Genomic DNA, 27,364 nt, shown 5'->3' on the forward strand with positions numbered 1-27,364 from the left:
CACCTAATATAATATCACATTTTTTGACTGAGATCAAGTTGCGAATGATAAACGACTAGAAATGTCCCTAGCTGAGTAGTAGCAATGGCAATTTTGAAATCATCTCTCCGTTCTGTCAACCAAACAACCTGAATGATAGGCCTGATAATTCATCACATCCCTGGATAAAGGGTGCAGATTCTGTTGCAGGGACAGTGATACATAAACAGGTACAACCTGACGTTCGGATTTGGTATTTAATGCAAAGTTTATCTGCATGCATACATGAACATTAGGACTTCCATATACCCCGATTCCACCGTCTTCATGACAGCGGACACAGCCTGCTTTAGACTGTACACACATGAACATGAATAACATTGTACAGCACAAACAGGTACAGACACACATAAATACACACTTACATTGAGAACATACAGCACATACAGTAGACTGTACTACAGTAGCAATCTTTTTCAAAGACTCTTTCTCTCTCTCTCTCTCTCTACGGAAAGTATATACACTTTCTGACATGTACTATGAAGAGTTAAATAGATATCGACATATTTTTACAGATGCATGACTACAAGATGATTATTTTTTTCATTAATTATTGCAGTCTAACAATATGGCTTTGACTAGTGAAAAACCTTTTAGCACTACAAAAATGAAAAAGTCAATCTCATTCTTTCTTTATAGTTTAATTAAAAAAAACGTACTTGCGTACTGCTAAAATTAAAGTCTACTTGAGAGTAGCATGTGTTATTCTAAAGTATGTCATTCTGTTCTTACTAAGATTTTTTTTTTTTTAAACAAACTTTACAATCTTCAAAGCATTTTGATCACAGAACAACCAGCCTAATGGGTACAGATACATTCCTGTAGGCATATCATTTGCTAACAGAGTTTAAAAAGGGACACATTTTTAATCTGACTGATTGGAAAACATACAACTACTGACTTTTTGCAATGAAAACTTATCTATAGGTTTATATTTCCCATCATGCAATACAATACCCATTTGAGCATTACTATACAAAATATGTTTGCCTCTTTAGCCCAGGTTTATGTAAACATTTCTCCCTCCCCAAAACATGTTTATCAAATGGCAGTGTTTACTAAATGCTTAACAACATAAGAACATTAATAATTGAAGTAAATAAAAAAAGCCTTAAATTATCATATTTGCAACACCACATCAGATTTTGCCAGCAGTAAGATGAATATTTTGGGCAGTATTTTTTATAAATGACCATATTGATATATTGTGTTTCACAGCTGGAATGATCGTTGATGATCAGATGTATGAATATAATGGTTTCTCAAAATATTGTCATAATCGATCATTTTTAACATGCTGTTTCTTGAACTGTCAGTCCTGTACTAAGATGTATAACTGCAGTTCATTCTCTCTTTGGTATTTTTTACTGTTGTGATTGAAGCTCATGCATTCTCAGTATTAATTTAGCATATATTTTTGTTTATTGATTAATAATTATTTTCAAAAACTATGTAAGCCCTATGTAACTGCAATGTTTTATCTTTACATAACTATGCAGCTAAGGCAGGTATCCTGATATTGCAGGACCATGTTCTGTTTTTCTTGCAATTGCAATTTTACATCTCATAATTCATCATTTTCCTCGCAATTCTGAGATGAAAAGTCAGAATTATAAGATATAAACTCACAATTGCAAGGAAAAAATTATTTTGAGATGAAAAGCAACAATTACTTTATAATGTTTTATTTTGTGCCAAAAAAAAGAACTCATCAGAATTCTGAAAAATAAATAAATAAAAGAATTGTGAGAAATAAACTGTTTCTGTCGATTACATGTTGTGAGAAACAAAGTCCGAACTGTGAGATATAAACATACAATTGCAAGAAAAAGTCAGCATTGTGAGATAAAAAGATGCAATTACCTTTTTTATATATTTTTTAAATTCCAAACTGGCTTTCATATAAAGCAATGCCTGCACTTTATGCAATAATACCAAATTCATAATACACGTAGGCATATTTTTGGCTTTTTAATGTTACAATTACCTACTTTTTTAAGTCTAAATGCATATTACAAGTCAGGTCAGACCTTTACATAATATTTAGCTAAGGCAGGTGTTCTAATATTACGGAACATCAAATATTTTTGTGAGCCATGTTTCGTTTTAAATAAAATTTTGATGTGAAACCTACAAATAACAAACATAAAATGATTCTTTTTTATTTTTAGTATGGGACCACTTCATTTCTGATTGTCATGTGTGAGTGATCTAACATGAGATCTGCATGCTTTGAAAATGAATGCGCTGTGAAACACTGACTGACTGTGTGCTTTTGAGATCTTGAATAACTCTTAATTGTAAAGAGGAGTTGGTCCAGTTTGTAAAATGATAATTAGAGACACTTACTGAGCTTTTCCTGATTTTAGCTGGCAAGGCTAATGTGAATATCACTTGTGGTCAATTCAAGTTCTATTTCACACTAACAAAAATAGAGAAAGAATCAAAATAAATAACAATACATCACAGATAAATGAGAACTGCCAGGCTGCAAACCATTTGAGCATTCAGGTGGTCTAACGTGGCACATCTAAGACAGTATCTCAGCGTCTCCCATATTTACATATGGCAACGTATCATCAAATTCACTGATGGCGAATGTGATTCATCAGATAGTAATATTTTGACCTCATGCAACTACTGAAAGCATTACGGCTGCATTCGGCACTTCACTGACAAATCTTCTGTGAAAGAAGGGGCAGTTATATCTAGCCACTGTTTTAAAATGCTCTGACCCCACTGTGTTTTAAATAAGCAAATCTAAGTAAGCATCATATTCCCAGTGCCAGAGCTCAGCATCAATGTGCTGTTATTGTGGGGCTGATCGTTGAGTACCTAAGGCAGCATCAGAGACCCTGGTGATCAGTAAACAAACACAGAGATCTATAGAAAGTGTAAACAATTTGAACCTGAATGGCAGTGAAAAGACCAAACGTTGTCGGGTTATGATTTGTGTATCTATCCATACGAAAGGAACAAATAAAATTCCGTCAAGGCAGTGAAAAGCCTTTCACCTGTTTGGCAAAAATCCCCCCTCACCCATCTTTCTCGAGAAACAGCTTCGTGTCTGTTACTTTTTAAACATGTCCTGCAGAGGTCCGGGCAGGAATTTGAGAACGGTGTCTAGAATGCTCTCCTCGTCCTCGTCGTCATCCGCCCCGCAGCCTGCCGGGATGGCCTTTTTGGGTCGAGTCAGGGAGCCTTCGCACGCTTGTTCCATAGCCGCTTTCTCCTCTGCTTCCTTCTCTTCTTTCTTCTTTAGTCCATACTGTATAAACATACATAACATATGAAGTTGTTATTAAACATGAGAAGAAAAGGAGTAGTGGACTATTGAAAATGTTGTAATGATGCCATTTCTCATAGCTCTACTGTATTTTATTTATGGCTAAAATAAAATAAAATAAAATAAAATAAAATTTAAAAAAAAATGTCAGTGCAATGCTATATGATATATTATATAATTAACTATACTATTTGATCAAAAATGCAGTTAAATAAGTAATATTGTGAAATATTATTGCTGTTTAAATTAACTGTTTTCTATCGGATTTTATATTTTAAAATGTAATTTATTCCTGTGATCAAATCTAAATCTTCAGCATTATTACAGCGTCACATGATCCTACAGAAATCATTCTAATATGCTGATTTGCTGCTCAAGAAACACTCATTATTATCATCAGTGTTGAATACCGTTGTGCTGCTTCATATTTTTTGTAACATTTTTTTTAGGATTTTTGAATTAATGGAAATTTCAAAAGAACAGCATTTATTTAAAATAGAAATCTTTTGCAAACATCTTTTCTGTTACCTGTTACCAAAATTACCAAGCCAAACTTTTGACTGAGTACTATACTATACTTGAGTAATACTATACTATATACCACAATAGAATTGCATTGATATATAATATTCTATATATAATGCAACTAACAGAAAAACAGATGATCATTCCCTGCTTTATTTTGATCAAATAGTTATATCATCTTAGTTAATTTATGAACTTTAAGACCATTGCTGTGTTTCAAGACTGCAACTCTATATACAAAAGCTATTTTGTATTGTACATTCATGATTTATTCAGGCCATAAAGGCCAAACATTAAAACATTAATCTTTTGGTAGGATTTAACTGTTGCCCTAATATATCATATTGGCCTTAAAGGGATAGTTGTCCCAAAAATGAAAATTCTGTCATCATTTATTCACCCTCATGTTTATAGGCGCTGATATTATGTGCGCTTGAGCCCCCGGGGCACCCAAAAACATGAGATATTCTCTATTAACTTTTTTAACTCAGGTCAAAAAATCGATTGAGATTTGGGAGCCTTTCTGATTCCAAGTTTCAAGTTTTCCCAAACTGGGGTTCGTGGGGTGATGAAAAGCTAATAATTAATCATAATCATGCAATGTCAAATTAAACTAATTGTGTGGCCATTCCATTTTCTAAAAATAGAAAATAGAAAAAGTATGACGAATCAATAAATTATGAATAATTTACTGCCATTGTGTATATAATATGTAATCATGTAATCTGTAAAAAAGTAACTGTAATCTGATTATTAGCACTTATTATTACTGTAACATAATATGATTATAAGCATTACATTTTTGGAATGTGATTACGTAATCCAGATTGCATGTCATCTAATGGTGTTTAATTCATTCTTTTCCTAAATTCAGCTATTGACCTTTGTTCATTTCATACTTCCATGATTCAGGGATTGTATGGATGAGACTTGTGCTGGGGCAGTTTTCAGTATCAGTAACTCATATTTAGAGAGTTTGATATGGCCGTATGCTTCATATTTATTGAGTCATTAATTGTACTTCTTATGTGGAACACGAAAGAAGATATTTTGAAGAATGTTGGCAACCAAACCGTTTCAGTTCCCATTGACTTCCATTGTATGTTTTGTCCACACAATGAAATTTTGGTTACCATAATTTCTCAAAATATCTTCTGTTGTGTTTGGAATGACATGAGGGTGAATAAATAATGACAGAATTTCATTTTTGGGTGAACTATCCCTTTAAAGTCCCATATGGCTCTCAGTTTTTGGTGTCCAGATGTTGTCATGGTGCTTCTCATGATCATTTGGGATCGTGCATGATGCTATAATGACTTTATACTTCTGGCTAACACTAACTCCACTCTCCACTCTTAAGAAGGAGCTGTTCAATTAGCAGTAATTAGCTGACATCGAGACCTCCTGCAAATGTGACATTTCATTAAAGGGTAATGGAGATTCTGATTTGATGTTATTCCCACACACACATAAATCATTAAGTCCTGCCATCAAAGTATAATGGCTTCATCCTGCTTTAGTTTGAAATTGATTAGCAATTAGCAAACGCTGCCGTGTTTACCAATTCATTCAAAAGTCCTGTTCTAATCAGCGGTCCCAAGGAGCTGAAGTGGACGGGAAATGTGGAAAGCATACCTTATCTCGAATGGCCTGTCTGACCTTTTCCCTCTCGGCCTCCATACGAGCATGTTTGGCCTTTCGCTCCTCTTCTTGTTGTCTGAGCGCCTCCTGCCTCTCTTCCTCCTTCTTCTGGGCATCAGGGTCCTTCTCCTCCTCTCCACCTAACATCTTCCCCATGTCTTTGGTGGCTCCTGTGCAATAAAGAGCAAAGACATCATAAGCAGTTGGTTGATACTGAAATATTAGTCACACTATCATTCAAAAGTTTGGGCTCAGTTAGATTTTCTTTTTTTTCTGAAAGAAATGAATACATTTATTCAGCAAGGCTGCTTTAAATAGATTAAAAGTGACAGAAAAATACATTTATGATGTTACCGAAGATTTTCTTTTTTAATTTTCTGCTCATGAAAGAATCCTGAAATGTGGAAAACAGTCAGAATCATAATCAGAATGAGCTTTATTGCCAGGTATGTTTACACATACGAGGAATTTGTTTTTGTGACAGAAGCTTCCACAGTGCAACAGAATGACAGCGACAGAACAAAAAACACATATAATAAAAGAATAATTAAAAAATAGAACAAGTAAATAGGGAATAACAATATACAAATTGACAATTGTATGTACAGGTATATAACAATAGACAGTTTTGTATGTACAGGTATATTATATGCAAATTGAAATGTAGATGTGTGTTAGATAAATAAGTGTATAAGTGTATAAATAGTGTGTGGTCCACACAGGTGTTCATGAGATGGATTGTCTGAGGGAAGAAACTGTTCCTGTGCTGGCCGTTCTGGTGCTCAGAGCTCTGTAGCGTCGACCAGACGGCAGCAGTTCAAAGAGGGCGTGTGCTGGATGTGAGGGGTCCAGAGTGATTTTGCCAGCCCTTTTGCTCACTCTGGATGAGTACAGTTCTTGGAGAGTGGGGAGGGTTGTACCAATGATTCGCTCAGCAGTCCGGACAACCCTCCGTAGTCTTCTGAGTTTAGATTTGGTAGCTGAGCTGAACCAGACAGTTATCGAAGTGCAGAGGACAGATTCAATGATGGCGGAGTAGAACTGTTTCAGCAGCTCCTGTGGCAGGTTGAACTTCCTCAGCTGGCGAAGGAAGTACAGCCTCTGCTGGGCCTTTTTAATAATGGAGTCTATATGTGAATGTCCCACTTCAGGTCCTGGGAGATGGTGGTGCCCAGGAACCTGAACGACTCCACTGCAGTCACAGTGCTGTTCATGATGGTGAGTGGGGGAGCAGGGGGGTTTCTCCTGAAGTCCACGATCATCTCCACTGTTTTGAGCGTGTTGAGCTCCAGGTTGTTAAGACTGCACCAGACAGCCAGCTGCTCAACCTCCTGTCTGTAAGCAGACTCGTCACCGTCCTGGATGAGGCCGATGGGTGTGGTGTCATCTGCAAACTTCAGGAGCTTGACAGAGGGGTCTTTAGATGTGCAGTCGTTGGTGTACAGGGAGAATAGCAGTGGGGAGAGAACGCAGCCCTGAGGGGCACCAGTGCTGATCGTACGGGTGCTGGATGTGTATTTTCCCAACCTCACTAGCTGCTACCTGTCTGTCAGGAAGCTGTTGATCCACTGACAGACGGAGGTGGGCACGGAGGGCTGAGTTAGTTTGGGCAGGAGGAGGTTAGTGTTAAAGGCCGAGCTGAAGTCCACAAACAGGATCCTCACATAAGTCCCTGGTCTGTCTAGATGTTGCAGAACATAATGCAGTCCCATGTTGCCTGCATCGTCCACAGACCTGTTTGCTCTGTAGACAAACAGAAGAGGATCCAGTAAGGGTCCAGTAATGTCCTTCAGGTGGGTCAGCACCAGTTTTTCAAATGACTTCATGGCCACAGACGTTAGAGCCACAGGTCTGTAGTCATTTAGACCTGTAATTATGGATTTCTTTGGGATGGGGATGATGATGGAGCAGTCATCTTAAATCGTAAAACAACTCTATACATTTTTAAAATATATATATATTTTTTTTTTGTTCTGTTTCACAGTAAAGCATATATAAAAATGAATGTCTAAATCCCAAAAAATTCCATAAGATATTCTTTTAAGATTTGGAAGGAAGGAAGGAAGGAATAGAAATCTTCTGTAACATTATAAATGTCTTTTACTGTCATTTTAAATTTTTAATCTATTTAAAGCAGCCTTGCAAAACAAATGTATTAATTTCTTTAAAAAAAAAAAGTGTGTGTGTGTGTAATTGTTTATGCTACCAAATGTCCCCACAAGGATAGTAAAACCTAAAATTGTTGACATTGTGGGGACCGGCGTGCGGAATAAAAATGATTAAAAATAGTAAATGATGTTTATCTGAAAGCGTAACAATGCAAACAGGTTTTCTGTAAGTATAAAAGTAATAGAAGTCTATGGAAAGTCCCCACAATTCACAGAAACAAACGTGTGTGTGTGTGTGATTTAAATAGTAATTTTTTTTATTATTGGTGGCTTTATAAATTGCCAATTGGGAAAGAAAAATATAATTATAGATAATATACAATAATATATTTAGATATGTTATGCTATTTATTACAATATTTAGATTCTCAAGTATATTTGTGTTGTTTATAGGATGTTTTGAGTGGAAAGCAAGACAAAAATACCAATTAAGAATATGTTTTGCAGCATTCTTAGGCAAGTTTTTCAGTTTGTATTCATCAAAGAATCCAGAAAAAAATGATCAAGGTTTACACAAAAATATTAAGCAGTTCAATTGTTTTCAACATTGAAAACCTTGCCATCACAGGAATGAATTACATTTTAAAATATATAGAAAACAGTCATTTTTTGCAATTTGACTCTTTTTACTGGATTTTTGATGATACAAATACAAGCCCCAAACGTTTGAACGCTAGATTTTAATCCCAAATTCCAAAGAGAGACTGATCAGGTTTTGCATTGTGTGATCTCCTTTTATGATGATATACTGGAGCCAAAATGATGAAGGCAAACAGAGACACCAGAATGATGCATGTGCCACTCCTCTCTCTGCCATCTGTTTCATTGGTGCAGCTCTACCTATCATGCTGTGTATTCTACATCATGTTTTGGTTTCAGCAAACAACAGCCTCAGGTCATTATGGGTAGTGCATCAATAAGTGCTCTTAAGGCTGTTTGCATATACCTCAATGTTCACTTTAACCATATGTTTTAAAACGCAAAGAACAGTTGTTTTTGAGAATCATAAAGACCGATGTGAACGGTCGCAGCAAGATTTGGTTGCAAATGCTGTACTATTGCTTAAAGTCATTAATAGTCATTAATCATTTGCATAATGGCTGTGCACAATGTTTCTCTACAAGCAACTGTACACTCATTCGTTATTAATGGCAGTCATTTATAATGCATGAGTGTGCATTTGAAATCCAGCGTCAAGGTCTATGCTTTACCTTCACATGTGTTTAATTGCTTCTGTATGACACTCGGGACACTGAAGAGGAAAGGAGTGGCAGAGTACACTTTAAGTGGCCTTTAACCGTCTGCGTGTGCATGTCGAGGACAGCTTGAGCTGACATAACAGAGCTCATATCATGTCAAGCTGGGCTGTATGAAGGACTGTATGCAGTAATTCAGTTTCTGTTGCCTCATCAGGTCATTCAAAGCCCACACCAAACCAAAGCTTCCAGGTCGATAATTAATAAACCTGCCCAGTTTTGGCTCAGTTACTGTCACTCTAACTGTTAATCTAAGACTTTACATTTGAACTTTAATAAAGTCAGGTCAAAAGGGAGCAAATGAGGGATCTTACATATCCTGTTTTCCAGGACAATCAAAAAATTGTCTAAAATGATAAGATATTAAGGATATTACAGCCTTAAATATATAAAGTCTGTATATATGAAAGATATATAAAATATATATCTTATATACCTATATTAATGAAAAAGAAATGTAATATTATCTTTCACTTCTCAAGTATATTTATATAATATTTGTACAGGATGTTGATGTTTTTATTGTAAAATACAGATTAAGATTTTTGCAGTATTATTTTTTATATATATATATATAAACTGAACTAATGGAGGTTTCTGAATTTTTTATTTATTTTTTAAAGAAACTATTTGCCAATAAGAAAGAAAAACACTCATTTGAGTAATTTAATATGATCTTTTGCTTTTATATAAGTATATTTATCTTTTGTTATAGGATTTTAATTAAGATTTTTGCCATATTTAATAGTATTACGTTAATTACGTTAAAGAAGCAATTTGCCAGTACAAAATACCTAATTTATGTAATTTAATATAATATACTAATATAATCGAATATATAATTTTTATTTCTTATAAAATAAAATATTTTTTATTTATTTAATTTTTTATTATTATTGTCACATCAACATCAACTGCACATTGATGGCTAATATGTACAGTATGTGTAAAGAAATGGCAAACAGTATGATTTTTGTCAAACAGGTTTCCAGAACACTCCTCTCTTCTGCCATTGACAGCCCCACCCTAAACTCACACCATCGGTTAAGCTACTGTTGCTGTTGTCGGTCCAGTCAGGATGTTTAAACACTAAATAAAAATACCAATAATAACTAATAAAAAAAATACACTTTGACTTTAAACTGTCAACATTCTTCAGATTTTCACATCACATTAATTGTTCTAAAAACACAATGCAACTGCCGTTCCTGAGAGCTTACAAGAAGATGTGGGCCACTGAATGTAGTCCTGTTGTCTGTTTAAAGCCACACAGAGGCTGGTTAACATAACAAAAGAGCTGCATCCCTCTATCAGATACTTCATAGCTTTACATCAAAGCACTTGGCAGGAACAGCAGCGATGGTTATGGATGGAAGAGCAAATCTGGGCTCTGCATAACGATGGCACAGCGGCCGAACTGTATTCCAGTATCTCTGGAAACAGCCTAATACTTAATGATACGTGAATTATCAGACCTTAGGAAATTAGCATATTAATTAAGTTCTTTTATAACAGTAAAGTAGTAGTGGTAAAATAGGTCACTTGTATTTTATAACACAAGCACTGCTAGCGTTTCATACAGTCTCTAAAACAAACATCTTGAATAAAATATCAGAAGGGAATCTGACAATGATTAATAAGTTGGTGAGTGTATCTGGAGATATTTTGGGTAATAATGTCTTTTTATAACGTCACATAAACTTACACCATCCAAGCATGGATAAATAGCTATTAACTCTTTCCTTGCCATTGACGGAATTTTCTGGCTTTCTGTGTTTTCACCGCTATACGGTAGGGGGCGCTATTACACATCTTCTGAAAGAGTACTGAATCTCTGAATCAAAACACACCGAAGAAGAAACAGAAAAAAAGCAATCTCGTATATAAGCAGATGCATATGTAAATGAATGTGACCGTCAAACATTAAACAGCAAATTAATCAAAACTGCCTAACGTTTGGGAAGTGGTTTGGGACTGTGAAGCTTTGGAGGTGATGATGAACTCAATCGACTCTATCTGTGTTTTAACCATCAAGTAGACTTGATTTTCTCAGCTTTTTGTTCAAAGTGTTGTTTTTTATGAAAAGTAGCCACATTTAAGTGTTAATAAAAAAGAATGCATGAAGCCAGAATAAAACTTTTTTTGTTTTGTTTAAAAGCAGAGGTTGTTTCTTTTGACATATTGCATGTTCAGATATCCATACAACAAAATACAAATTATGAATAATAATTTTGTGAAGATGATCAAAAATGCTTGCGGCTTTTGACAGTTAATAAGCAGGGCTGTTCTGAAGCACAAAATTTGTTATTACATTTCATTCCTGTTTTTTGTTTTCCATCTTTCTTTAATAAAAGTCTTTCTCACTAACAGACAGCAAACATAAAGGTTGTTTTTTTTACAGTCTGCTGAACGTGGACTCTTCTCTGTGGGATCTTGAAGAAATTCTATATGCTTCTGAATAATTTGCAAGGGTTGAGGAAATCAGGCTAGGGAAAGTCTGTTTAATAATGGATGGTTTTCGTGAGTAAATCATGCTTCATTACCTCAGAGCTACGAAGCAGAATTTAAGCCACGTTAGTTTATAAGATCTATGCTCCAAACAAAGGAAAAAAAAATATATACAATCACATTTGATAAAGATTTTTAGACGTTGGGATCAAATTCAGGTCACATTTACATATCAAAGCTTTTTTTGGGGGGGGATATATTAAAAGTGCCACATGACACATTTCTTTCATATTTCATATTATGTTTCACAATTCATAGTCTCGTTCCGACGTCTCGGCCTCATCCATGCGGAACAGCAAAGGAAGTGTGTAAAATACGACGTGTGGTGAAAAGACAATCTGTGTTTCTTTAAGACACCGTGCGCAGAAGGTCATTGTCTGGTCACAATTGCAATCTGCTACATCTGGCCCACTCAAGGGAATTGACAGAGGAGAAATACATTTCAGTTTATTGCCCATAGTCACTCAGCTGATAAAACCAAATCATGAAATTGATTTAGGGGCTCAGTGACCTTTAGACAAACTTATGTTTATAGGATGAGGCAAATCTATAACATATACAAACGGCATGTCAAATAAAGTAAAACTACACACAGATCAATAAGCACTTTTCCTTGTTATTGTTAAAAATATATGAATTTCAAAAACATATTGCTCACTTACTGTCTTGCACCAAATTACAATGTGGTACCATTTAAATTAACTGGTATAATTACTACTAAATGCTTTTAAAATAATTGTAATGTCTTAATTATTTATTTAATCAACTATTTTAACCACACAATATCACATTTTAGTACAGTAAAATCTCTATTAAAATCAATTCCTGGTTACATGCTATTATGCAAGTGAAAATTCTTATTAAAACACACACATACATATATATATATATATATATATATATATATAGTAAATATAATATAAAACTAGATGATATATTAATATAAAATACAAAAATAGACCTAGATATTATTTCTACTTTTTTATGTATCTGGTAACATCAAAATTAACTTTTAATAATTAATATTAATATTAACTAATATTATTCTACTACTGCTTTATTTGAAGAATTATGAAAATTTTACATTGAAGAAAAAACTCATCATCAATTTCTGCCACATGTCCAACAGTTAACAAATAAAACTAAAACCATAAAAAACATGTTGTTACTTGAAATTAAAATAAATGTTAACTGAACTAAAATAAAATATATAAAAAACTCATCAACATTTCTTAATTTCGTTTAGTGTAACTTGATGTACTAAAATGACTCAAATTGAAATAAACGTTTAAAACTACATAGACATATTTAAATAATAATAATGATAAAAATGGCAAAAACACACAACTAAATCACAAAAACTTTAACTAAAAGTGAAAATGGAAAACATTCAAAAAAATTAATTTTCTTAATGATACTAAAATAAATACTACATACAGAATCAATACAATCTAAATTGGTCTTGACCAAACTGACATTAGAGACTAATTCATACACGGTATATCTTTGTAGAAATATGTGTTATGCAAAATGCTTTTCAATGGTTGATAACATGACACTTACCGCCCAGCGCTTGCTTCATCACAAAATCCATGATGCACGATATGTGGTCCTCTTCCAGCTAAAGAGAATGTTGCATTTAGTCCAGCTGTGATCCTGATTCTGCCGGTCCACCACAGTGTGTCAGTCTCCTGTGTCCTGGTGAATCCTTCACACCTACTGGGAAAAGAGGGATGTAAATCAGAATTATCGACAGTTCAGTTAGATAATACTGATCTCTACAGGGTCAATACAGCCTCATCCATCACATCTGTGAGCATCTGAGCTGAAATTTAAACACACAAATGCACAATAGTGTTATTCTGAGCTTCTAGACGAATCCCACACAGCGGATGCTCAAAACAAATTCACAGTCAGTTCTGAAAACTCAAGAAAGCCCAAGTAATTACTGCTTACAGGAACACGTTGAACATTTCCAGCTACACCGTGACATTAAGTGGAACATTTATTGTGGATTTCATCTCAAGAAGTCCTCTGAACCTCTATTTCATAACTTGATTTCTTTTAAAATACTTTCTGTAGACACACAAGAGATGGTTTGTCTGGTTCGGCCATGACATGTTTGAGACATAATACATGCACAAAATCTGTCAGCTTTACAAAGCTGCCAAGAGCTTCATTAAGACTTTTGATACTGAAAACTCCCTATCTGCAAAAAAACCCCCAAAACAAACCAGAACCCTACATGGCAGCCAAACACCTCTAAAGAGACGAGACACAAGACTAAAGAACAGCAGATACATTAATAAAATCAAAAACTGCAATTAAGTTTTTTTATTATTATTATTTTTTTACTAGTTCCTATTATGTATTTACTTAAGTCTCCTTCCACTTACCAGCTAAGTGACTTGCAATTTGTTCTTCTTGAAGAATTCCTAACTGAACATTAAAGAAAACTACATGCTCGAATAGCTGGAACATGACAAACACACACTGCGCCCTGATAATCCACCTCTCTCTCTCTCTCTCTCTCTCTCTCTCTCTCTGTCTGTCGCTCCAGTAGCTTCATTCATACTCGCCCACACTCCTCCCCCTCATCTTTCCATCTCCCTTCAGTAAAATTAAGTTTCTTCTGCTAAATTTAAAGGATGGATTACCCCAATTACTGCATGTTTCGGTTTGCATGAAGTATACAATAGCTTTTCAAACAATTCTTTAATTTTATGACATCTTTTTCGTGTATTCTCTCTATAGTAATATTACTGTATATACACCTACACTTCTGTTTCAATATATTTATATATATATATATATATATATATATTGAGTTGCCATATGTTTGCTCTTAATCATGGTCTATAGCCTAGAACAGATAAAGAGAAAACAGCATGTCACAATAAAAATCTCAGTAAATTCATCCCCTTTAAAGCACCACCATGAAAAACATTTATTATTACTTAAATGTTGCTTTACCAATGTAGTTTGTAATAACAGAAAATACTGAATTTAAAATAACTTTTTTGCGAAAATGCACAAATTAACAAAAAAAAATATACATATATATATATATATATATATATTTTTTTTACAGAGAAAAATAATCTCTTCAAATTGTCATCTATTCCTGGTTGTTATGCATGTTTTATATATTTTAATATATACATAATTTAAAAATAAATAATAATGTATTTATTTAATATATAAAACTGACAAAAACAGACCTAAATATTATATATACTAACAGGCACATCCTGTGCGCACAGCAGATGATTTGAAATGCAATAATTATAAAATGTATTGTTTGAAATTTTGAAATGTATTCTACTAATTCTACTACTTTATTTGATCTACTACAGTATTTTATATAAAATTTCTCTTCATCATCAATTTGTCACGTCAAAAGAAAGTCAAATAAACTAACCAAATAAAAACTGATCATAGTCCTTAGAAAAAAACAAAACCTAAGTATTAAAAACAGGAATATTTGTGCTCCTTGCAGACCAACAGTTATGAAATGTATTGTTGTAGGCACTGAATTTATGCTGCTCTAAAGCAGATGATTAAGAGCAAAACAGAAAAAGATTCCATATATTTATCCTCTTTAAAGCTCCGCAATACTAAACCTATATAGTGCCAAGATTAAAATAACTTTTTAGGCACAAAAAAAATTGTAGATTGTAAGAAAAATGTTAAGAAAAGTATTAAAGCTAAAACTAAAATTCTAAATCAAGAATTTTTAGAATTAGAGTTCATATTTTAAATCAAACTAGTCATCCTGACCCATCCCTACATGCAGTGGCTGACCATCTTTTCTCAAGTCAAAATGGGGCTGTGCTAACACCCGCCAGGTCTGATTAGCATAACACAAAGGTTGAGTTTGTGAGCCATTTACCAGTTCAATTCAACCTGCCTCCAGTACAAAAACCTCTACCACGTCAACACACACAGCACTGATGTACTCTAGCTGAGTCTTGCCAGTGTTTCGTACATAAATGCTTCCATTAAACTGTCTTCAGAGTGTTTTCACTTGAGTAATGACTTGAGAGACTGAAAAAGATGTGGTGCAATAACCATTTGCTTTGAATGATTTGCATTATCAAACATTGCTTTGCATCTAATTATAAATCTTTTTCTGTCATCTCCGATAAAACCACATTCCAGCCAGCTCAAGCATCCATCCTGGTGAAATGTAAATGTAAATTATATGATAATCTGACATCCGGATGTGGAGATTTGTAAAAATAAGACAGCAAAAGGATATATGTCATCTGAAATCTCACAATGCACTACAATGGTGGGAAGATGTCAAGGAGGAGCAACGTTCTGATTGATTGGTGCGTCTAATCCATCTTTGAGCTTCTGCAATGATATAATGGGATTAGAATGACAGCCTCAATGTTACAGTTTTTGCCAAATGAAAGCATAAACTGAAACTCAAAAGTCAGGGTTGCCAAGGCTGCCGTAACAAAACCAGCCCATTCATGGAGGAAACTAGACCAATCATGCTCCAGGGGGAAATGGCTATCAAAATTACTTCAAAATCGCATTCCAGGGTGACAGAGAACTAAAAACCCCCAAAAACACCACGGCAGCAGTATAGAAGTAGCCTAATTCTGCGGAAAAAAACATGGACTTGGCAACACTGTCTTTTATTATGAAACTCCTTTAGATCTTAAAGCACACAAGATTGCACAGGATAGTTGTATAGCTTAACTCTAAAGATAAAGAAGAAGAGCAGACACCATATACTTTCTGAGCTATTACTGGATTCTTACGCAAGCGCTACTTTAGTAGCAAACTACAAGATCACCGCAAGGCGTTTGATTTCCTAAACAGAAAATCACTGATGTATGGCACAAAGTGATGTTGTGATAATATGACAATTAATTTGAGATGCTTACCGCACTAAATACTGCGATAGATTTTTGAAATCAGAGGTCTCAGGAAAACAACATAGCTGCTTAAAGCATGGATGGAGCTGACTGAGACTTTGCCCAACCATGCATGAAATTATTACTCTTCCTATTAAAGGCTTTAACATTTACACAATTATGCAACATGATAAGGCATGAATAGAAACATGGTTTTTCCACAGGCACAGGAAAGCACTCTGAAGTCTTTGGTAAAAAACAACAGATACTTTTTATGGGTTTTTGTGTGTACTTTCGTGCACAAACCAGCAATAATATGCCTATAAATCAAAAAAGCAATTATAAGAGACCGATCTTACATGCCTCGTGAGAAAACACTTCAGCCAGATCACAGCAAAGCGGTTACGTGAGATATTTTTTCCCACATTTCTTATCTGAGCACCATAAAATCAATTGATTTGCATGGACAGCTTGTTGCATAAAGTAAATAACTGTGAATGTATCTGGTGGTAGATTGTTCACTTCAGGCATGAATCTCATAGCAGTGGACTAATGACTTCAGTGAAGATTAGTTCTCCATGATTCTCTCCACATCCTCTCTTATCTTCTTGCAGATCCTTTCAAGGACAACCATTTAGGAGTGATACACATGGTCCCTGGTTGCATCCATTAAGTCTATTGGAAGCTACCTTCAGCCACAGCTTAATGAGTCAGGTAAAAGATGCCTGGGGCCAGTTCAAATCAATAGATATGGACAAGGAAAGATTCCTGACTTTCCCCACAACCCTAGAGCTTTCAGCTTCAAGGCAAATACACGACTTTAAAACACATTAAAACTCGACAACCTTTCTGACCAACAGTTTCTTATACACAAAGAAGCCTTGAAAGCGAAAGGGAGAGAAAATAGCATCAAAACCTTGAGGAAATAACAGCATGTTCAGTCATTTTCAGCATCCTTTCTTGTTCCTTGACAGTGTGTCACTCCGCTTTTCTGTGTTTGTTCGTTCCAGAAAGCCCAAAGTATAGCTACTTTTTGTGTGCATGCCATCATTTTCCTAACTCCACACACCATTTGCAGGTTTATTTGCAATCTGTAAAACATCGATTGCACACAGGCTACTAGTGATGATCATTTTTTCAAGTAAATCAAGTAACCTCTCTATACCTTGTGGTGGGGTTTTCGCTGACTCTTTCAGCAGGTTACATTGTTATGTCAGTAGGTGGCGACAAGTGGGTGTCTTAATGAGTGAGTCATTAAATCATTTCTCAAACACTGAATCAAACACTGACTGATTCAGGAAGGAAACACCACCGGAACTCTGTTATTACATACAATATTGTGAGTTACTGAATATTAACTGTTTGTTTATTCAACAATATAAATGCAATTTCACACTCACAATATTGCAGTTTTGTCAAATATCAGCATAGCTGTAGCCTATATATTGCATTACATATAGCCTGAGTGCACTTTATAGACCAGTATTATTTATGCATATATAAAATAAAATAACACAAATTAAGGGAAATTGCTTTTATTCTAACCAGCTAGCCATTTTGCAAAATATTGTTTAGGACAGGGTTTCCACTAGACCACATTACAGAGAAAATAAAGGGTGAGTAGATCGTTTGTGTGCTCTAGAATGAGGATGTTTTCCTGTTTTTAATTAAAAAAGCTGCAAGAACAACATTTACCTGAGGGTAATAAACATGCCTGACATTTACTAAATGTTTTTAGGCATTCATGAAATGTTTACACCATTACAAATAACCAATAACCACTGTTTCAAAGTGAAAAAAAAAATTAGAAAATACATTTTTAATATGAGGATAAAACACGAGGGGAAAAAACATGTCTGGTTGAGTAAAACTGTTAAAAATGAAAAATATATGAATCGTTTCTGACATTTGCAGCCTAAAAGACAAACCTGAAATGAAGATGAGCAATATTTTTCGGTTGAGTTGCATGTCCATGATGCCTGTGGCTAGTCGTACACTAAGAGCAGTTACAATTATTCTGTGACATTTCTGCTGAGTTTGCCAAACCACTTTGTGCTTCAATTATTACTTGATTAAAAGAGCAAAAATTGCAATGAATATGCCAAATTATCACACAGAAGTATGAAACCATGCGCGCAATCTGGAGCCTGGAAGTCTGCCAGCGCAAAATCTTTAAACCATACGCCGATTGACATAATTTTGCTTAATAGTCATAACATAAAAGATAAAAGCACTGATTATGCAACTGTTACAGCAAACCGATTGGTTTCAACCCACACTGTAGATACGTCTGGACAGTAAATAAGGAACTGATACACTTCCCACACAAGAGAAGACGTGGGAGGTTGTGGGAGGGAAACAGGAAGGCAGGGCATGAAGGGTAATTAGGTTAAACTCAGAGCAGCTCTGCTTAGTTTACAAAGCCATTCTGACAGAAAAGCACCATTCACGATGAGATTCAATTTGTGGCATGGGGTCTGGCTACAATACTATACAGATCCATCCCAACACACAGGAGCAGGGAAGCAATCTGTTCATTCTCAGCATGTATATTAATGCATCGTGCCTGGGATAGGCATTTATTAGCACAACGAAACACAGATCTAGTGCAGAGCACTGTACCCTGCATGTGTACTGAGCTGCAGGTGCGGTGCTATATTACACAAACACTGTCAAATACATACAATGCCACAGAGCTGGATGAAAAGGCATACTCAAAGCTTCATCATGATCTATCAAGGAAGCATTATTTCTTTCACAGACTCAGAAAACAGTTTTCATGTGAAAACTGTCTATGTTTCTATACTGTACAGACAGTCAGTTTTTATTAAAACCCCCAGTTTGATTTAATTTACACATGCAATTGTACTGCAGATAACATTCTGGTACAACCGCTACATATCTCGGACCATTTCTTCATTACATTTAAACTACATTTTGCTACCCGTGTGCCACCAACCCCCCTTCCGGTTACTTTTAGACGAAACCTACGCTCCCTTTCTCCTTCCCATCTTTCCTCTGTAGTATCCTCCTCTCTTCCCTCACCTACCCATTTCTCATCTCTGGATGTAAACGCAGCTACTGAAACTTTATGCTCTACCTTAACTTCTTGTCTAGACGACATTTGTCCTCTTTCCTCTAGGTCAGCACGGGCTGCCCCTTCTAACCCCTGGTTATCTGATGTTCTTCGTGAACATTGGACTAAACTCAGAGCGGCAGAGAGAAAATGGCGCAAATCAAACAACCCGTCGGACCTGAGTAGGTATCAGTCTCTGCTCTCATCTTTCTCTGCTGATGTCCACACTGCCAAATCCTCACATTTCCACAACAAGATCAACAGCGCTCCAGACATGCGTAATCTCTTCAGAACATTTAATTCTCTCCTCTGTCCCCCTCCACCACCTCCCACCACTTCTATTACAGCTGATGACTTTGCAACTTTTTTTACAGACAAAACTAGATCGATCAGTGATCAGTTCTCACCTCCACGCACACAGGACCCCCAACCAACCACATCCACTGCTAAAACTCCCATCTTCTCCTTCTGTCCCCTGACGGAGGCTGAAGTATCCAAACTTCTCCTCTCCAACCATCCTACAACAGGTCCTCTTGACCCAATCCCCTCACACCTTCTGCAAGCAATCTCTCCCAGTCAGGTTTCAGGAGTGGCCATTCAACTGAGACTGCGCTTCTCTCGGTCACTGAAGCCCAGCGAATTGCAAAAGCCCATTCCAAATCATCAGTCCTCATTCTGCTGGATCTATCTGCCGCGTTTGACACTGTCAATCATCAGATACTCCTCTCCACTCTCTCATCACTGGGCATCGCTGGAATTCCACTTCGCTGGTTTGAATCCTATCTCACTGGTAGGTCTTTCAGGGTGGCCTGGGGAGGGGAGGTATCCAAAGCACATACACTGGTCACTGGGGTACCTCAGGGATCGGTTCTTGGACCCCTCCTCTTCTCCACATACACTACATCACTGGGTCCTATCATACAGGCACATGGATTCTCCTACCACTGCTATGCTGATGACACACAGCTCTATCTCTCCTTTCAACCAGATGATCCAACGGTAGCTGCAAGGATCTCAGGTTGCCTGGCGGACATCTCGGAATGGATGAAAGAACATCACCTTCAGCTCAACCTGGCAAAGACTGAGCTTCTTGTCTTTCCCGCCGCTCCAACTCTACAGCATGACATCACGATCCAGTTAGGTTCATCAACAATTACCCCATCAACTTCGGTCAGAAATCTTGGTGTAATCTTTGATGACCAGCTGACCTTCAAAGACCACATTGCAAAGACTGCTCGATCTTGCAGGTTTGCACTACACAACATCAGAAAGATCAGGCCCTTTCTGACGGAGCATGCTGCACAACTTCTTGTCCAGGGCAGGCCCTTGTCATTTCTAGGCTGGACTACTGCAATGCTCTTCTGGCTGGACTTCCATCAAACACAGTCAAACCTCTACAAATGATTCAGAATGCAGCGGCACGACTGGTCTTCAACGAGCCCAAAAGAGCCCATGTTACACCTCTCTTTATCTCCTTGCACTGGCTACCAGTCACAGCTCACATCAAGTTCAAGACACTGATGCTTGCTTATAGAACAACCACAGGCTCAGCACCCGCCTACATGCACTCACTATTAAGAATCTACATCCCCTCCAGAAGTCTGAGATCAGTGAGCGACGCCTCGTGGTACCATCACAAAGAGGCTCAAAATCACTCTCCAGAACATTCTCGTTCACCATTCCTGGCTGGTGGAATGATCTTTCCACCCATATTCGGAGTGCTGGAACCCTGTCAATCTTCAAGCAACAGCTGAAAACTCATCTCTTTCGACACTACTTGACTTCACCCTACACATAAAAAAAAATAAAAAATAAAAAAAAACTCTTTCTCCTTATTTATTCCTTCCCTTGCTAGCTTGTACTTACTTAAACAATGCCTGAGACTTGGTGTTACAAGCACTTCGTTTGTCGGATTGCTTCTTCAAGATGAATCGCTTTATGTATTCCCCAATTGTAAGTCGCTTTGGATAATAGCATCTGCAAAATGACTAAATGTAAATATAAATGTAAAATGTAAATGTACCCCATCTTGCCAGCATAGTGGAATTTGTTTTCAACGTTTTCATAGTGGAATTTGTAATTCAGCAATTCATGAAACAGCAGAAATGTTAAAAGAAACATGCAAAAATAATAAAAAAATTAAATTGCACTACCATATACAGTGAAAAAAATTAACTTTTCATTACGTCATTTTATTGTTTGCATTTTAATTTTACTTAAAGTAGTAATTTTGTTATGCGTTTTTGTCAATTATTATTAGCTACTGTTTTTAATATGTTATAGTTTTTATTCATTTTTTATGGTTTTTGTTTAAGTTTTAGATAACTATAATGATACTGTCAAGTAGATATTAACATAATATCGCTTAATTAAACCCAACTAAATGCACCTGAGCAGAATCTTCCTGTGCGTCTCATAGACTTATAGCAGTACAGAAACAGATGTGTGGAGTTGTTACCAGGGCATATGAAACATCAACCGAAAGCAGTGCAGAAAAACCAAGTACAGATCTGGCTGTAAGGAATCCAGCACATGAGCTCTTCATTACTCTGACTCTTCCGGCTCGGCCAAAAAAAACCTTTGCTTTTGACTTTAGAGAGATTGCCTCCAAGCGAAGCAAAAGCACTGGGGTTTTGACAGGCATCTTTGACAACTCTTTTTCTTAGTCCTGCTTAGGCAATTTGTCTGCAAGTCTTTAAATATGCACAGTGTCATGCACATAAACTGCCAAATATACACTGTAAAATGAGCGTTTATTTGTTTTTGACCAGTGTTACTTTAATATTATTTTTAGTAATATTTTCAATTAGTTTTTAATTTTACTTATATAGTTTTAGTCATTTTTTGTTGTGCATTTTCAATTTGATTAGGTTTTTTTATGTCCATAGTTTTATTATTTTTATTTCAGTTTTAGTTTTAGTACATCAAGTTAAACTAAATGTAAATGAGAAATGTTGCCAACTTTGCCAAGTTTTTTTAAGTTATATATTTTATTTGATTGTATAAGTTTATTTTATTTCAAGTGACATTTTTTTTCATGGGTTTAGTTTTTAATTATAATAATTAGTTAGTAACAATAGTTATAGAAGTATATAATAAAAGCAGAAAATTAAGGTAAATAATTGTATTGTGTAACTGTAATTTTATCTATAATTAATTATAAAAAAGCGTGATAATATTATTTAATTTCATAGTGTTAGCTGTAAAATTCGCTTTAGGAACGTGTTAAAAATGTCATTTCTATCGCAGAATGCTAAAAACAGCACATCATTTCAGATGCGGCGCAAATGACACCATGGTGGGAATTTTCATGTATTTCATGTACAAATATTATTTAATTTTTGTTTTCCTTTAAAAAGCAGTTAATCACAACTTGTTTTATTTTAGTCTTTTAACAGCCTGCATGTTTTAAAATGTCTTCTTATTAGTTTAACAAAGCAAAGCACTTTAAAAAAAAAAAAAAGTACAACCAAAGTACAGCCCCTGGTTGGGAATTGCTGGCACAGAAGAAAAATCTGATACTTTACAGCAATGTATCCCGATTCAGTACTGACCCACTTAAGCCAGCATATGAATATGTATATTACACCCTCTGCTGCGTGAGAGCAGTTGAGGACACTTGATTTCAGGAAGGGGGTCTGCAGCTACTTCCACTGCCCTCCTGCTATGTAATTGTCAGAGCCTATCATTGCGTGCTGGGTCGGGCTCACACAAGAGGTCACGGGAACCCCCCTCTCCAAAGGGGGCCAATTAACTCTTGTCACATTAAAGTTGGCATGTCATCTACACATTACTATATTGCTGCTGACTGCGCTGCTAACACCTGATTCACACATTGTATTGTGTTCAAACAGGGGCTGTGCATAACAAACAGATGGGCCTGACTGTGAAAAATTAACAGTTGCGCTGAACGCACACAATATTTTTGTGTGCAATCTTGAGAAAACGGCAGAATAAATCTGTATGCATATTGTGAAACACTGGACCACCTGTGCAAAGAGATGAGGATTTATGCGTAATACAATATGCCTAGTATCGCTTTACATGTCAGACAGATGGTATTTTCCTGTCTAAGTGGGATGTTCTTGGCCTGAATAAGTGTCATTGGGGACTGAGAAAAGTTTGTAAAAATCTTCCGTGTTTTTCAAACTCATTTAATTAATGATTATATTATTCTACAGCCACAATCTCTCATACTTTCGGATCACACATATTGGTTTTGCACTAAAAAATGCATATCTGCTGACCCCGTAGGTTGTCCATTTCAGCTAACTCAGACCTCTTTCTTGAGTCTGAAGTGTTTTCGGTGTTTGTATGTGTCTGCCAAACGGCTAACCGCACAGAGGCAGTAAAAATCTGGAGAAGAGAGATAAGCTTTCAGCTGAAATACTTGCTGCAAGCATTTCATCCAAAAAGCATTATCTTCAGACCATTTAGCCAGATTAAAGGTCTTTTCAATTATAATCAACCCCTCTAACATCTTTCCACAGCTTGACTCGGTAGCACATACATCTGGTTCACAAAATCATCCAGTCTGACCATGTGCAGTTAAAGCTTTATTCTTTTAGGCATTCGATATAAAATAAGCCTATTTGTGTCGAGGTGCGACAATATGAAGTGGTGAATCATATGAAGTAAGAATCTTTCAAATTTCATAAAACAGTTATTATCGTGGATGAAAAAAACTAAAATCGCAATAATCACCTGCGGTAACCTGTCACTCTGCACCTATTGGCCGATTTACTCAGCAGCTGTTTTATTTCACAGCATTTCAATGGCGACAACAGAAGCATAGCCTACAAAAAGGAATATGATCATAAAGCCTCACAATGCAATTTGATGGAGGTTTGGACACAGCTATAAATAATTCAGCGCTTGATTTCTCCCCTGCAGCTAGACCTCTCCTGACGACTCTCAGCACCAAACACACAGCGGAGGCTTCAAAACCACCACTCCACACCTGTCACCAACATCACCTCACTGCGACGCTCCTTCCACTCGCGCTGGAGGACAGATGTGTCCATATGACTGACTTAATAAAGAGTCATGAATCATAACTTCATGCCTGTATAAATTTATCCTGGTTATTTTAAATGGCTAATGGTAGGCAGACCAATTCTCCAGCTCTATTCGATGATGCTATAGTGACACAAAAAATACACCAAGTTAAAAAATCTAACAAGTGAAAGCTAAATGTTATGGGAAAAAATAGTGAAAGGAATAGTTCACCCCAAAATGAAACCTCAACCTCAGGCCATCCAAGATGCAAGTGTGTTTGTTTCTTCATCGGAACTGATTTGGAGAAATGTAGCATTACATCACTTGCTCACCAACGAATCCTCTGCAGTGAATGGGTGCCATCAGAATGAGAGTCCAAACAGCTGATAAAAACATCACAATAATCCACACCACTCCAGTCCATCAGTTAACATCTTGTGAAGTGAAAAGCTGCTTGCTTGTAATAAATTCATCAATAAGGCATTTTAACTTTAAACCAGCGCTTCTGGCCAAAATATGGGTCCATAATTCATAATTACGCTTCCTCCAGTCAAACAGTCCATCTCCTGTTGTCCTCTCACATAATTTTTCAGAACTGTTTTGACTTGTAAACAGTGCTTGATCTGTGCATATTTCTCTCCTGATTCAGAAGAGGCGAGTTTTCACCGGAGAACGCAGCCAGAAGAAAATGTTTAACATTAAAACCTTTTTAATGATGGATGTTTCTTACAAACACTCAGCTTTTGGCTTCACAAGATGTTAACTGATGGACTGGAGTGGTGTGGATTATTGTGATGTTTTTATCAGCTGTTTGGACTCTCATTCTGACGGCACCCATTCACTGCAGAGGATCCATTGGTGAGCAAGTGATGAAATGCTACATTTTTCCAAATCTGTTCTGATGAAGAAACAAACTCACCTACATCTTGAATGGCCTGAGGGTGAGACAACCCTTGGCAAATTTTAATTTCTGGGTGAACTATTCCTTTAAATATTCTCCACAATAATCACACATACACATGATTCATGAATATGACACTTGTAGTAAAATCAATCAAGAAAAATGGTGCATATACTGTACTTTTCTTTTGCAAAGTTGCATGACAATAAACATAAAGCAGCATACACAATCTAAATCAAGTTTTTACACATTTTTGAAGCAGAAAAAATGTGATCTTATCTGCTCAGTACTATACATCCATTCTCTCTCTCGCTCCTTTTAACTCTTCTTTCACTCTCAGTCTCTCAGAAACAGCACATGAATAATGGTCAAGGGTTAGGCCTAATTCCCATTCTTGCCTGGGGCGGAAAGTAAGAAGCAGTAATGTGCATTTTCTGCGTCCAATCAGGGGGAATTATTTTGAAAGCGCGAGTTACTGTCTCATGCGTATAAGAATAACAGCGCCGCATGCAAAAGCCATTTCAACAGCTCAAAGCATAATTACTGTTACATTGAAGTATCAGGTTTTCAGACTTTAACCTCATGAGAACTGATTATAAACTAAATTTCATATTGATGACATTCTTAAACCATCCTACATTAAAATATTACATTACTTAAGTTTAGGGTGTTAGCAATCCCAGATAAGAACATGAATAAATGTACAAATGTGTACATGATCAAATAAACTTCCGCCCGCATTAAGAAGATTTTTATTTTGGTGTATTTTAGTGTTTCACTCAAAAATTGCTAGTAAATTTCCCAAATAATTACAAAGGTAAATAACATTGAATTAAACATGACATTTAGCAGTAGAAAGACTGAAATAGTATTTTCTTACAAAATATACTCAAGAAATCTTGAAAAAAATTTTTCAAGAAAAAAGTTTCGTTTATAAATTTGAGAAGATATTAGTGTATTTTACTACCCAAATTAACCTCCAAAATGACTACTATATCAGTTAACATTCACAGTAATGAAAAATGCATGCCTAATTTATGTTAATATCTGTCTGCTTTTTAAGTAGCACATTAAAGAATTGGAAGATAAAATTAAGAGGTTCATTTCTAGTGTTATTTTGACATTTGCATGGAGTCCATTTAAACAGAATATGATTACAGAATTATTTGGTACTAATACATACATATAGCCTACTATACTGTCTGTTGGCTCATGCTGCTTAATCAAAATATTAGATATTTCCTACACTGTTATTCTGTTTCATTTAGAACTGTACATTTAGACGTTTTAAGAATTAACATTTGAAGAATTACATAAGCCAATACAATGTACAGTAAGAGCATATATAGGGAATAAGCTGTATATACCAGGCAACGCTACATACTGTACTGGCGCTCAAGGCAACTGTAGGATCAGATACTGGTTTCTCACACAATGCATCAGAGAAGACCTCTGAAACTAAAACCCCACTATCAGAAAAGCTCAACAGTAGGATCATGCACCCCATTCAGCTGTTTTCGGCCTTGCCCTCCACCGGTACACAATGCAATCATGCAGTCCATCAGCTGACAGATTCATCAATTGCTGCACCTGCGCATACTGTCGTCTCTCTCTCTCTCTCTCTCTCTCGCTCCCTCATCATGCACGTCGCGCGCACTTCTGTCTCTACGGCTAACCTGAAAACGCACAAGGCATCTCAAAGCACCTGGCAGCTGCAGGCAGCTCACATTTCACTCGCCCTTTTCTCACAAACATGGAGCTGAAACTGGCAGATCACGCCTTACCCTGCGTGCCCAACCCTCTCCATCGCCGAGTTTGCACCATGGCAGCGTTCAGCAACATGCAGCATTCAACGGCAACAGCGCGCCGACTCTGAACAAACGGATGGAGAAAAGAGAGCATGCGAGGAGCGAACATTTACAAACCTCCGCGATATGAGAGAGCGAGGTGGTGGCTCTGTGGTCCTGACTGCTTTGAATTCAGCGTCTGATGTGTGCTGCTCCGTATCGAATCGCCCCCTCCCTCCCTGCTCTCTTGTCAGATTCTCCCGCGCCCGCCCCTCTTCCACCCTCTGCTATCAAGAACCGCTGTTACT

The 27,364-nt window shown here is 36.3% G+C and overlaps 1 protein-coding gene across 4 annotated transcripts; it reads right to left on the reverse strand.

Annotated features, from left to right (window-relative positions):
- Window positions 1-222: 222 nt before the first annotated feature.
- Window positions 223-27,317, reverse strand: cplx2b (complexin 2b). Of its 4 annotated transcripts, none has more exons than XM_058798375.1 (4): window positions 27,195-27,317; window positions 12,987-13,139; window positions 5,486-5,661; window positions 223-3,307 (listed from the first exon to the last, which is right to left on the reverse strand). In XM_058798375.1, the coding sequence occupies exons 2-4, from the start codon at window positions 13,015-13,017 to the stop codon at window positions 3,110-3,112; spliced, it is 405 nt and encodes a 134-aa protein (XP_058654358.1). In that variant the 5' UTR covers window positions 13,018-13,139; window positions 27,195-27,317; the 3' UTR covers window positions 223-3,109. The 4 variants fall into 4 exon arrangements, with proteins under 4 accessions (XP_058654358.1, XP_058654359.1, XP_058654361.1 ...); XM_058798376.1 differs by having other exon boundaries at window positions 12,987-13,142; window positions 27,195-27,274; XM_058798378.1 differs by lacking the exon at window positions 27,195-27,317 and adding an exon at window positions 13,820-13,997.
- Between the last annotated feature and the right edge of the window lie 47 nt (window positions 27,318-27,364).

Source organism: Onychostoma macrolepis, chromosome 14 (genome assembly GCF_012432095.1).
Source record: "Onychostoma macrolepis isolate SWU-2019 chromosome 14, ASM1243209v1, whole genome shotgun sequence".
NCBI lineage: Eukaryota > Metazoa > Chordata > Actinopteri > Cypriniformes > Cyprinidae > Onychostoma > Onychostoma macrolepis.

Bases quoted from the DNA above. Each gene is read 5' to 3' on its own strand.
- cplx2b (XM_058798375.1), bottom strand. From the start codon at position 13,017: ATGGATTTTGTGATGAAGCAAGCGCTGGGCG. The intron at 5,662-12,986 runs GTAAGTGTCATG...TTTATTGCACAG, and splicing joins GATGAAGCAAGCGCTGGGCG to GAGCCACCAAAGACATGGGG. The intron at 3,308-5,485 runs GTATGCTTTCCA...ATGTTTATACAG, and splicing joins GACAGGCCATTCGAGATAAG to TATGGACTAAAGAAGAAAGA.